The following is a 13,273-nucleotide window of genomic DNA, read 5'->3' on the forward strand; positions in this document are numbered from 1 at the left end:
CATAGGATAAAATACTATACACTTTAAAAACACTTTGAAGAGTATTTAAATGATGTGGAGGGGAAATTATTGTAATTTATTAAAGAAAAATCCCAAATATTCAGTGTAATTCTAATTTGCTAATAATATGTGTAATGCTTAGAGAAATACTGACATAATGATAAATTCACAAGGTTTATATTTTCCCCTCTACTCAAACCATTGTTGCAATGAAATATATCACTTGGATGATTGGAAGACTACCTTAAAATAAAAGTTCAGTAAAAATAGTAGGTCCATGTTCTGGAGGCTCTCATAGTCTGCCCTGCTAATACAGAAGAGTATGATGAGACAGGGCCCCTGATAAGACCTCAGAGTTCTGTGACCTTGGGTGAGGCATTTAGCATTTCTGGGCTATGCTCTTATTTGAATCACCTCTGGTCCTTTCCAGTTCTCAGTTTCTGTTTTTCTGCAAGTCTTCCCTGGCGTTGCCATGCAGCCCTAAGGAGACTGCACTCCATATTTTATCCAGTGACAGTGCTTAGAGTTAAAAGTCAAAGTAGTCGCCAGAAACAAATGTGCCTCCAGAAACCTCATGCTCTTAACCACAAAGAAAATTTCGCAGCATGTCAATGCAATGGAAAATTAAGTACATGTTTCACAAAATAGAAACAAGACTTCTTTGGTAAGAAGAACATTATGCTTTCTGGGAAAGAAACCATGCTAGCAACGTTTTACTCTCCTTGAAGCATGTTGTTTTCACACAGAGAAAAATGCCAGTCTTCAGTAGTTATCCTAGGATACCAGAGAATAAGGGTATTTACATGTTCATGTCCTCTAGCTTTTGAAATCCCTGATAATTCTTAAATTTCAAAAGATAAGCTATTCTGTTAAATATAAAATTTTAGCATGCTATTAAACTAAATTCTCCTAGTATTCATGCTTTCTCTTCTATAAAAAACTTTCAGTGTTGTAGTCAACTTATAAAGCATTTTCTTACATCGGAAATTAAATTATCTGAATTGAGGGAATAGACTATATTGTCCTGATCCCCAAACATACTCTCTTGGTATAATTACATTTAATTGCCTTTCTTCCCTAGTTAATGACAATAAGTTCAAACTCACATTGTGAGAAAGAAATGCATCACTTTAAAAATTAATGACAAATATACAATGAGAATATTCTTGAATATTTTTAGGAGAGAATTCAGAGCCTGAAGCAGAGCATAGAATTCATGGCAGACTTGCAAAAAAGTCGAAAGCAGAAAGATAGAACAGACATCTCGCAGAGTGGAGAGGACAGTGGCTGCTGGCCGAGAGAGAGGGAAGACTCTGGAGATACCGAAGCACAAGCCTTCAAGAGTCCCAATAAAGAAAACAAAAAGTAAAGAAGCTTTGGAATATTAAAGTTAAGCTATCTTTCTCAGACCAGTAAGAAGGGAAAAATACCGGTTCGGTGCCTACCCTGGGAAGACCAAGTCGAGGTCTACCCGTGGTTGTTTGGTTTTTGGCATGAAAGTCCATTTTGGTGATGTGATCCCTGTCTTATACAACGCACCTCTTGGAATTGTCTAAACGTAGTTCAGAAAACAGTTCTGAATATGTATACTTATGAAAGTAGTTTTAAAACCAGTACATTACCTTTAGGGACTCACTGTCAGTGAATTTATTGAAACAGAATTCTCTATTGAAGAAAAAAAAAATCTGCGTTCGTTAACTTCATTCCATAAAGGGGTTGAGACAATAAATGCAACCCACACATTGTGGAAGCTACTTCTTAAACAAATGGGCTGTTGTTACTGAGGTGTGCGCATGTTTTCCACCAGACATCATCACCTGGGAGGAGCAATAACTCAGCCCTGGTCCTCCCAGGCAGCCAGCACGGCTGGACCCAGTTGTGTACACCCGCTGACCCCACTGACTGGCAGCCCTGGTGCCCCATACCTCACTGTCAACTCCGGAAGAGGGTTCTAGTTAACAGTCTGGGATTTCTGCTGGTATAAGACAACGCAAGTTTCTGACATACTTGTATTCTGTTTCTAAGATTTGTACAATTTAAATGTATTTCATTTTAAATTTTAAAATCAGATTTTAAGAATAAAATTATGTTCCTCTCCATTCAAAATATGTTTGAGGTAGAATCCATTAGTGTGACTGTATTGAGAAAAATGTTCAAGACAGGTGGTGCTGGACACACAAAGGAGGGAACTAACCAGAGTGTTGGGTTTGCCTTACTGTTGTGTGTGTTCTGGGGCCTTCTGGGCCACTGAGGAACAAAGCTGTAATTGGTGACTGTTGTGCAAATGCCTCCAGTCGAGTTGTGCTCCTATTTGGAATTCATTTTAATGTTTTCATCTTATCTTTTTTTTTTTTTTACTTAGTATTAATGTGTGTTTTCAGGAAAGATAAAGATCTGCTTGAAGATAAATGTAAGAGCAATAATTTAGAAAGAGAGCAGGAGCAGATTGACCGAATTGTTAAGGAATCCGGAGGAAAGCTGACCAGACGGCTTGTTAACAGCCAGGTGATTGGCCTTTTTCTTTTTACTACCTACTGCCTCATCATCTGAGGCTTGCAATTTTCAGATTACTTGTGCACTTTTAACCCATGTCTGCCATAGAGCGGTTTAGTACAACTCCCAGGGAAGGAAATTTTAATAATATATTTGTAAAGTACATGATCTTTTACTATGTTACTGGATTTTAGTTAAGTTAATGTGTTCTAAACTTGGAAAATGAACAATTATACTCTGGTCTCTTGAAATCAGTTTTTAGCACATTGGTTTTAAAACCAGATGGACTAATACATGACTGTCATCAGGTCACTCCTCTCCCCTGGTCTCCAGTATCCTCCTTTTCTAGTAGAGTATGGGCAGAACAGAGAGACCTGAAGGCCCCCACGCAGCTCTTTACCATCCTGAGGTTTCCCTGAGCTTCATTTCTGCAGCCAATTAGACCCAGTGTTTGTGCAGCCAGGTGGGAAAATCAGTGTCTAAATGTAACAACAGCAACTCATAATATCAGTTTGATTACACTTAAGTAAGGCTTTCTGGTGTGAGATATATACATGTATATGTACATGCATATGAATGTGATACATAAAAATGGCTTATGACATTTGAATACTTTGGGTGTTGCAGTGTGAATTTGAAAGGAGAAAACCAGATGGAACAACAACGCTGGGGCTTCTCCATCCTGTGGATCCCATTGTAGGAGGTAAGCTCAAAGATCAAAATGTACGTGAACTTGCTGTTTGGCAAAGAACGGTAGCCTGGGTGACATTTTAAAACAACAAGCTGGATACTGAGCAATCCAATTGTATTGTCATCCCCAAAGAACTTGGCTAGACATCATGTATTTCGTGCTAAATAGCTGGCCTGGCTTTACCTCAATTTAAAGCAGGTATTATAGAGATCCAATTTTCTTTAAAATACAAAGTCCCTGGAATATCAGACCCACCATTAAAGCCCAAAAATGACACAGTTTCTAGCTCTGGCTCTAAGAGACTGGTAAGTACGCTCAGTTATTTCTGGAGGCATCTCAAAACGCTCTTATTATAACATAATAAATTTGACTGGCTTTTTAAAATTTCAGTGAATAAAGTGAATATGTATGCCATATAGTACCTTAATAGTAACAGAATAACATATGCCCGATGACACGACACATCTTTTCCTCCAGTGGTAGAAAGTTTGTAAAGATTGGGAAGCACTGCTTTAGAACCCCAGTCATATTTTTATTTTCTCAGATGGTATTTTAATAGCAATAGTATAGAGGATAGTTTGAAATTTGCTGGAAGAATAAGAACTTTTTGTCATTCGTCGAAGGGGAGACAATCGTGTTGGGATAAGAAAATGTGAGAATGTTATTTTCTAAATACTCATTTTCCTGCTGCTGATAGATCACAGGGATATGGAAATGAATGATGACACTTCAGTTAACAGTCTCTAGTATTCTTCGTTTGCTGCAGGCAAGGCCTGGCTTGGGAGCTGGAGGTGGAGCTAAGTGTATAGTAGGGAACAGAATGGGAGAGATAAGTCCCTTCCCTTTTTGTCTGTAGGGTGGGGAATGGAGGCACAAACGAGCATAATTGTGTAAAGAACTGCAGCTTGTCTGCCATGTTGAGGGCAGCTGCGACAGGACATGACAGAAGGGACCAATCTAGTGTCTGGGGGTCAGAGAAGGCTTCCTTCTTCCTAGCAAGATGACGTTTAGATTGGTCCCAAAAAAGTGAGTAAGGGGTTAGGGAATAAGAGTAAGAGACCTTGAAGCATCCTGGAAGATCCTGATGCATTTGAGGGCTACACCAGGGAGCCTCTTGATGTCTTTTAGCATTGCACTCCACTCTTGAAATGCTGGCAGAGTTCCCTCACTTAGAAGAAAAGGAACTGGTGCTGTTTGAAAAAGAAAAAAACAAAAACCCACTTTTTGCTTTTGTGTGGACTTTTTGTAATATAAGTTTATATGGTCTTGGGTCAAAGGAAATGCCACAAGGTTGAGAACTCGATCTTTCTAGTATAGCTATTATGAGAATTTGGTGGTAAGGAGATGCAACTAATGATTTAGGTGACACTTTAAGATCTGCCCTTTTCTTTGTGTCCAGCAGTCTGTGTGCCCTTGCTCTGCTTTTTGGCACATCCAGCTCCTGGAGGCATAGTCAGTGTGGCCCAGGCTGACCTGGCTTCTCACATGACCGCAGCTCCCGAAGAGGCCAGTGTACTGGTCTAAGGTGGAAGCTTTGTCCCTGTTCGCTTCTCAGGTTCGTCTTCCTACCACATTCCAGACTGTTGCTGAGAGAAAAGATATAACTTAAGTGTGCAGTGTTGCTCACAAGTGCTTTCATTTTATCACACTGGTCACCTGTGGCCACAGCCTATAATCCAGGGTGGAGTAACATGCTAATTTTTCCTGAATATATGATGAGTTCTTGTCTTTATAATTTTTATATATTTTTTAAAGATTTTATTCATTTATTCATGAGAGAGGCAGAGAGACAGGCAGAGGGAGAAGCAGGCTCCATGCAGGGTCCTGACATGGGACTCGATCCCAGGTCTCCAGGATCACGTCCTGGACTGAAGGCAGCACTAAACCGCTGAGCCACCAGGGCTGCCCGAATTCTTGTCTTTAATCAGGTATTTTTCCTTAGTTTTTACTAACTTTTTCTACTGGTTTACTTCCATCAAAGTAAAGTTCAATTTTTAAATTCTTTTTTTTTTTTTTTTTTTTTTTTAAAGTGAAATGCAATGTGATTATAAGGAATTCCAGGAAGCAGTAGAGTGTGATGAAAAGGACAAGGTTTTGGTCCTGGCTCCATCCCTCCCTTGCTAAGCTAAGGTTTTCCTATGTGAAAGATGGGTATGGAAGGACTACCCAGGCCCCTTGACAGAGTCACATAGATGGCACAAAGCAGTGTGGGTGCAGACACCCCGCAGAGCACCCCTCAGCTCCTTACCACATGCCCCTCCCACAGCATGCCCGCCCTTCTGTTTCAGAACCAGGTTACTGCCCTGTGAGACTGGGAATGACAACTGGAAGGCTTCAGTCTGGAGTGAATACTTTGCAGGGGTTCAAGGAAGACAAAAGGAACAAAGTCACTCCAGGTAAGGCTTCTTGTGTTTTTCTCCTCGCTCAAGCAGTTAAGGGGAAAGGAAAGCATGATTACCATTTATTTAACTCTCTTGATGGTATCTTTGCAATGTGAATCAACTGTTTTATTAACTTTGGAAAAACCTGAGAAATCAGCTGTTAGAATTCAAAATAAGTTTTGTGCTTTCTTTCCTCTATCTCCCCTTTGTGGGGAAAAAGTCACTTGAGTTGTGACTCACAAGAATCCGGGAGGGGAACTATCTACCTTAGATTTGTTATACCAGTCAGTGAAGCAATAAAATTAGAAGGGAATAATCTTTAATAAAACAAAAATTAGATTGACACACAAGTGAAAGGGACAGTATAGTAGTATTTGATTTCTGTCAACAGTGTTATACTTGAATTATGGACCCTACAGTTCTTATGCTCCACATTATGACTCCACATTTGCAAATATCAGCAAGGACGATTCGGATCTAATCTATTCAGCCTATGGGGAAGACTCTGATCTTCCCAGTGACTTCAGGTGAGTGACCAGTTCATCAGTATCCTGAGTGCCATATTCTAAAACACTGATCGACCTGTGTATCCAGAGGGTGTGGTCCAAACCAGAGGGGTAGCCTTGATACTCCCAGTACATGTGTGAGTCCTGAGGTAAGATTACCTTAGGGAGGTAGTAAAGGGCAGTAGCAAGTTCAGGACTGGGCCCAAGAGCCTTGACCATTGAGAGAGTCTTATTTTTCTTTGAAGGATTCCCTAGGAGCATTTCATTTCACTATGTTCTTGATAGTGTTTACTTCTCAAGATGATAAAGGTATCACTGGTAAACCTACCAGTCTGGTGTTGTACCTAGATATGTTGGTGTACCTAGACAGAAATTTTTACACTATGGCATTTTATAAACTAAGGCATGTCTGATGGAAATAGCTGGCATAGGAAGATTAAACCAATGGAGGTGATTTATGTGGAAGTAACTTTCCCAACACTGTCTCTTTCAGCATCCATGAGTTTTTGGCTACGTGCCAGGATTATCCATATGTGATGGCAGATAGTTTATTGGATGTTTTAACAAAAGGAGGCCATTCTAGAACCCTGCAAGAGTTGGAGATGGTAAGAAGGCTGCTAAAGAAATGGGTAATTTAATATTGGCTCTCAGCATTAGTCACTTGGTGTTATGAAACCATGGGAGTCACCAAGGTGACAACTGAGCTACATTTCCCCTGAAAAGGCAGCCTGGCCTGGGTGGGGACTATGGGTGGAGGTCAATGAACGGAAACGAGTAAGTCAGCTAGCAGGGTCTGTGAGGGCAGAAGACTGTCATTATCTCCCGATCTTGGGGATGTAGGAATCAGGATGGGGTTAATGGCTCACAAGTCAGCTGGTGCCGTGTACCCTAACAGAAAAGGGAAGTCTCACTCACTGGATTGAAACGGAGTGGACTGAAATGATAGAAAATGTCCTTTTCTTGATTATGCAGTAAGAACACAGTGATGGGGACACAAGAAAAAGAGTACAGAGCTTCCTTGGGGCCCTAGCTCTTCCTGATGGCTATGGCTGCTGTCACCTTGTCCTCTGCCCCCATTGTATCCATGGCTGCTGGTCCTTGGGTGACTGTCCAGTGCTGAGTCAGCACCTCAAGTTTATCGAGAACTGCTGCTGTACAATCTTCCCACATGAGCTGCTTTCCTCACGTGCCACTTCACATCCATTCAAAAATGTTTTTCCTATAACCCTCCCATCAGTCTGATTGATCCAGCAGTTCTTCTCAGACTATATCTTAGTTAAAAAAAAGTTCTATATAAGGATACATTGTTTATAACTTTAAAAAACTGAGAATTGGTTAAAAAATCATAATATAGCCTTTCCAAAAAAATCACATCATTATTGATTTTTGTGGATGATACTTTTGTCTGTTGTTTATGTATGTGACCCCTGACGGCTAGGATTATGGGAAGCTTTCACATTCTCTGTAGCATTTGAATATTTTACAGTAATCCTCTGTTATCCAAGAATATTGCTCTGTTAATGCAAAATAGTCCCTGGAGTGCCTCCTGTTTTTCTCCTTGTCATAGATTTACCTGTTGTTGAAAACCAGCTCCATTTATTAGGCATTTCTGTGTATTTACCAAAAACCTTCATATATTTGTAGTGCTTTTTGCTTGGGCACAGAAAGATCAATCTTGAAGTTACCAGTAGTACATACTTTTGACACACAAATTTTCTCAAAATGCCATTTACTGTATTTAATTTGTTTTTGGGGGGATCCCTGGGTGGCGCAGCGGTTTGGCGCCTGCCTTTGGCCCGGGGCGCGATCCTGGAGACCCGGGATCGAATCCCACATCAGGCTCCCGGTGCATGGAGCCTGCTTCTCCCTCCCCCTGTGTCTCTGCCTCTCTCTCTCTGTGACTATCATAAATAAAATTAAAAAAAAAATTAAAAAAAAAAAATTTGTTTTTGGTTTTAAAAATGAAGTTCCAGGGGATCCCTGGGTGGCGCAGCGGTTTGGCGCTTGCCTTTGGCCCAGGGCGCGATCCTGGAGACCCGGGATCGAATCCCACATCAGGCTCCCGGTGCATGGAGCCTGCTTCTCCCTCCGCCTGTGTCTCTGCCTCTCTCAATCTCTCTCTCTGTGACTATCATAAATAAATAAAAAATTAAAAAAAAAAAAAAAATGAAGTTCCAATAATTCATAATCTTGCCTTGAGACTCCTAATATTTTTTATTTTTCTTGATATTTACCTTTTTAAAATATCTTTTAATAAAAAATTGTTTTTCTTTATACTTCTAGCCATCACCTGAAGATGAAAGCCAGACTAGGATCCTTGACACAGCAAAAGAAATGGAGGTAATCATATTTTATTCTTCATAAAAAATATTTAAATGGAGGATAAGCCACAAGACCTAAATGATAAAATTTTGTTTTTAAAGAAAATTATTTATTGAGTATCTCCTTAAATAAAGGAACTCTTTTTGCCTGTGGGAAGTGTAGCAGCAGCTAGTGCAGTACACAGGCATGTGAGCGAGGGAGCCAGCACCAGCTCCCACATGTGCTACCGAATGTGGTGTAGGAACACAGATCAGAGCTGCTCTGGATAGCAGAGGAGGTCCTCACAGAGAGGATCCTGGGCGAAGTGGGTCTAGAAAGATGAATAGACATTTTCCCAGCGGGCAGTGGGCAGTGGGCTGAATCTGCACGTGGAGTGACAGAAATGGATGCAAGAGGACAGGGCATATGTGTAGCGAGCACAGATGGCGTGTGAGCACAGGGTACCTGGGCAGAAGAGGGAGGGTCAGGAGGCCCTCGTGACAGAGAGTCTGTAGGCAGTGCCAAGAAGCTGAGATGTTACCCTGGAAGACAGGAAACCCTGAGGAAATGTGGGGAGAGGGGAGAGGAGCTGGAAGAGGAGACCCGTGAAGAATTCCGGGGCTTGTCTGGGCAAAACACTGCCAGGCATGGCAATACAGAGGAAGGGAATTGAGATACACAGTCAAGAGAAATACAGAAGTCAGGTCGGCAGGACCTGGTGCATGAGACAGATCATGGCGTCGTGAACTCCCATCAGAGTGCTGGAGAAGGGGGATCCCTGGGTGGCTCAGCGGTTTGGCACCTGCCTCCGGCCCAGGGCATGACCCTGGAGTCCCGGGATTGAGTCCTGTGTCGGGCGCCCCACATGGAGCCTGCTTCTCCCTCCACCTGTGTCTCTGCCTCTCTGTCTGTGTGTGTCTCATGAATAAATAAATAAAATCTCTTAAAAAAAAAAAAGTGCTGGCGAAGGAGCTCCCCTCCAGCAGGGAGAGCGACTGCACCCGGCACCCCTCACAGGGGTGATTGGGGATGGTGTTGCAGGGGGGCAGGGGACTCCCGTGCCTGGGTTACAGGTGTGTGGGAAGAGTATTGGTGTACAGGGGTGAACTAGATTGTCCAGAGAGAACATTGGGTAGAGGCTGAGGGACAGAACATTGGTAAAGACCAATCGTAAGGTAGAAAAGACAGACATACGGGAAGGAGCCCAGCAGTGTCCACCGCCAGCAGATGAGCCCAGTAAGGGCGGCCACTGTTGTTTGTAACCATCATTGGAGCAGGGGCAGTAATGTGGTGGCAGTGGTGGTAGGGGAGGAGGGGTTAGAACACAGAGAGTTCCTTGAGCCGAGGAAGTGGGGGCGTGAGAGCAGACACATGTGAGCCTGGTAACTGAGGGTTAGGAGAGCTTGAATATGAGCTCCAGGAAGGATGGATGCAGGTATGGGTGGGACATTTGAAATCACGTTTGCAGGGAACGAGGCTCAAGCAAGATCATGTGCTTAGTGAGGGAACAGGAAGGCAGGAAATCTTGATGGGAAGGGAGGCTGGGTAAAAAATGAACAGCTGGTGGAGTAGGGTGCTGAGGCCAACCCAGAGAGAAAGCTGTAGGTATATATTGCTTGTCTCTCTCCACGCACTCCTACCCCTAAGTAGGTAGAGGAATGGGCTGGGGCGGGGGAGTGAGGGGGTGGACACTGGGGAGGGGTTCACATACATGTCTGTAGCGCAATGCCAGAGTCTTTTTTTTTTTTTTTTTTTTTTAAGTAATGCCAGAGTCTAAATGGAACCATTAACTTCGGGTGACTTGTTATCTGGGCTAATCTCTTCCTCAAAAGCAGTGTTGAGGTTATGGAAACTCTGAGTCTTGTCATTGCAAAAATAAAACTCCACCCTTTATAGGATTTCGTTTCTCCCATGTAATACCAACAGCCTGGCTTTGGGGCCAGGAGGAGACCCAGGAAGTATCTTGTGCTCAGGCTCTGCCCTGGGAGTGGGAGCATCTGCACTGGGTGCCAAAATATTGCCTGTGAGCCTTGGAGATGGGAGGCATGGTCACAGTCCGCAGAAGCTCTTGATGGCATCGGCAGTACCTGGGCTCTTTTTCAGAACGGTTGCCCGAAGGAACAAATGACGGGTGTGGTGTAGGATACATCATGTCGTAATGAGAAATATGCACGAGAAGTAGCCAGTATACTGTCTGGCCAGGATTTAGGAATGGCCCTTTAAAAGTATTCTGGGGGGATCCCTGGGTGGCTCAGTGGTTTAGCGCCTGCCTTTGGCCCAGGGCGTGATCCTGGAGTCCCGGGATCGGGTCCCGCATTGGGTTCCCGGCATGGAGCCTCCTTCTCCCTCCTCCTGTGTGTGTGTGTCTCTCTCTCTCTCTCTCATAAATAAATAAATAAATCTTTAAAAAAATAAAAGTATTCTGGAAAGACGTTTTTGTATGTATCAAAATTCTAACTCCAAAGTCAGTGGGTGGGATAATATGGCCTGTCAATACAAAAACTATCTCACTGATGTTCTAGCACTGCCAGGGCTTAGCAAGCTCAGATAATTCCTTTTTTCCCTTTGCTTTTTCTTTTTTGAAGCAGATTACAGAAATCGAGCCATCGGGGCGTTTAGACTCCAGTAATCAGGACAGGCTCACAGCACTGAAAGCAGTAACAAATTTTGGGGCTCCTGTTGAAGTGTTTGACTCTGAAGGTGAGTGTCATTTCACGATCCTGACCGTTATGATTTAATGTCACATTTGCACAGATTGACATAGGCATTCACCACAGGAAGATCTTAGGTGGCCATGCTTCAGTGAAGAGTAAGGCATGTCTGTGGTGTTGATCGCATCTGAGGGGGATTACTCCTTTGAGGAGAGAAGACTATAGCCTTATAGCAAAACTCCAGTGCTTAGGACTCACTTTTCCATACAAGATTGAACACAAGCATGTCCGTGTTTTCTTTAGTCTGTTGTTCTTCGTATTACACAGAAGCTGAAATGTTCCAGAGGAAACTTGATGAGACCACCAGATTGCTCAGAGAGCTCCAGGAAGCCCAGAACGAGCGGCTGAGCACCAGACCCCCTCCCAACATGATCTGTCTCTTGGGTCCCTCTTACAGGGAAATGCATCTCGGTATGTTGCACCTCTGGTAAGAGGAGAATCGGGAGACACTTAAAGGGGAGAACTTCTGAGAAGTGATAACCACTGTCAGGCAGCACCAAAGTAAACCATGAAGGGTTCATGGTTCACATTTACACAATTGACCCTTGAATAACGTAAGGTTAGGGGTGCTGGCTGACTTCCCTCCTCCCTGACCCTGCAGTTGAAAATCCACAGGTAATTTTTGACTCCCCAGAACTTAACTCCTGTAATAGTTGACTGGAAGCCTTATCTATCAGCAGTCAACTAACATACTCTGTATGTAGTATGTATTGTATTGTTTCTTTTTTTTTTTTTTTTTTTTTTTATTTATTTATTTATTTATTTATGATAGTCACAGAGAGATAGAGAGAGAGGCAGAGACACAGGCAGAGGGAGAAGCAGGCTCCATGCACCGGGAGCCCGACGTGGGATTCGATCCCGGGTCTCCAGGATCGCGCCCTGGGCCAAAGGCAGGCGCCAAACCGCTGCGCCACCCAGGGATCCCTGTATTGTTTCTTAAAGCTAAAGAAAAGAAAATGTTAAAATAATAATGGAGTATGTTTACAGTCCTGGGTATATCATAAAAAAAAAAATCTGTGTGCAGGAGGACTGGCACAGTCCCAACCACTCCAGGGTCAACATTGTATTATTCTTCTGGTTTTGGTTATTACCTAAAGGAACCATATTTTAACTTAAAACTGTTTTTCTTTTTCTTAGCTGAACAAGTGACCAATAATCTGAAAGAACTTGCCCAGCAAGTCACACCAGGTGATATTGTCAGCACGTATGGAGTTCGAAAAGCAATGGGGATTTCCATCCCCTCCCCCATCGTGGAAAATAACTTTGTAGATTTAACAAAAGGTAAGTGCCCTGTGTCCCAGGGAGGACGGAGGGCTATTGTGAGCAAAAGGAACACAGGTCCTCTCCCCTCAAGTAACATTGGAAAGATCTTTGTCTCTGCATGTTGATACTGTGTAAACTGTTTTTATAAATGCTTTAGACAAGATGTGAAGGAAATAAAGATTTGACCACATTTGCAAAAAACCCTACAATGATACCCTCGTAGTACATCTATCTAGTCTTTAACCTTGAAAGTGGTAAAGAGCCGTCAGCATTTAACTCTTCTGGATGATACTTTTACCTTTTAATTAAAAGGGGGAAAGTGCTGAATGAAGCCATAACTTTTCCTTTCAGATTTTGAAGAACCTAAAAAGACTGATGTTGCTGAGTGTGGACCTGATGGGATTTGAAGCTAACTGGTATTTCATTATATATTATGTACATATTTTTTTCATTCTTAACTTGGAAATGCTTTTGAGAAGATATTAAATATTTGTAAATTGTGTTTTTAATTAAACTTCGGGACAATTAATTTTAATGTTCCAGAGATTGGACTTGTATTAGGTAATAAAGCTGAGCCTGGGACTATGAGCAGTGTTGTGCTGTCAGCTGAGTCGCCCCTTGACCTTTCCCCAGAGCTGGGTCTGAGGATGAAAGTGATAGAAAAACACTTAGGAAGTAAAACAGCCTTTTCTAGACCATTCGTTAAAAGCAAGCCCCTCAAATAATTGAACTCCCTCATTTTTTTCCACATTTGCAAAACTCCACATTAAATAAATAACCAAATAGTTATTAGACTATATTATCCTGACTTATCAGATTTCACCTGGATGATTTATTCAAACAATGGCCTGGTGAGGAAGGAGTAGCATAGACTCCGACCTATTGCCATTCAGAGGGGGAGGAGGAGTGGGCTGGGGCATGGTCAGG

General features: G+C 42.5%; 1 protein-coding gene across 2 annotated transcripts in view; it reads left to right on the forward strand.

Annotated features, from left to right (window-relative positions):
* BRD7 (bromodomain containing 7) overlaps positions 1 to 12,934 on the forward strand; it is a 36,851-nt gene extending 23,917 nt beyond the window's left edge. Inside the window, exons 7-17 of one of the 2 annotated variants that reach the window (XM_041767905.1) lie at positions 1,181 to 1,365; positions 2,382 to 2,505; positions 3,121 to 3,196; positions 5,473 to 5,580; positions 5,957 to 6,092; positions 6,565 to 6,676; positions 8,355 to 8,411; positions 10,958 to 11,072; positions 11,351 to 11,494; positions 12,221 to 12,364; positions 12,698 to 12,934. In XM_041767905.1, the coding sequence (XP_041623839.1) occupies positions 1,181 to 1,365; positions 2,382 to 2,505; positions 3,121 to 3,196; positions 5,473 to 5,580; positions 5,957 to 6,092; positions 6,565 to 6,676; positions 8,355 to 8,411; positions 10,958 to 11,072; positions 11,351 to 11,494; positions 12,221 to 12,364; positions 12,698 to 12,753 (1,257 nt within the window). In that variant the 3' untranslated portion in view covers positions 12,754 to 12,934. The remainder of the gene's footprint in view (positions 1 to 1,180; positions 1,366 to 2,381; positions 2,506 to 3,120; positions 3,197 to 5,472; positions 5,581 to 5,956; positions 6,093 to 6,564; positions 6,677 to 8,354; positions 8,412 to 10,957; positions 11,073 to 11,350; positions 11,495 to 12,220; positions 12,365 to 12,697) is intronic. The other variant, XM_041767906.1, reaches the window with a different exon arrangement.
* The last annotated feature ends 339 nt before the right edge of the window (positions 12,935 to 13,273 follow it).

This window comes from Vulpes lagopus, chromosome 8 (genome assembly GCF_018345385.1).
Source record: "Vulpes lagopus strain Blue_001 chromosome 8, ASM1834538v1, whole genome shotgun sequence".
Lineage (NCBI taxonomy): Eukaryota > Metazoa > Chordata > Mammalia > Carnivora > Canidae > Vulpes > Vulpes lagopus.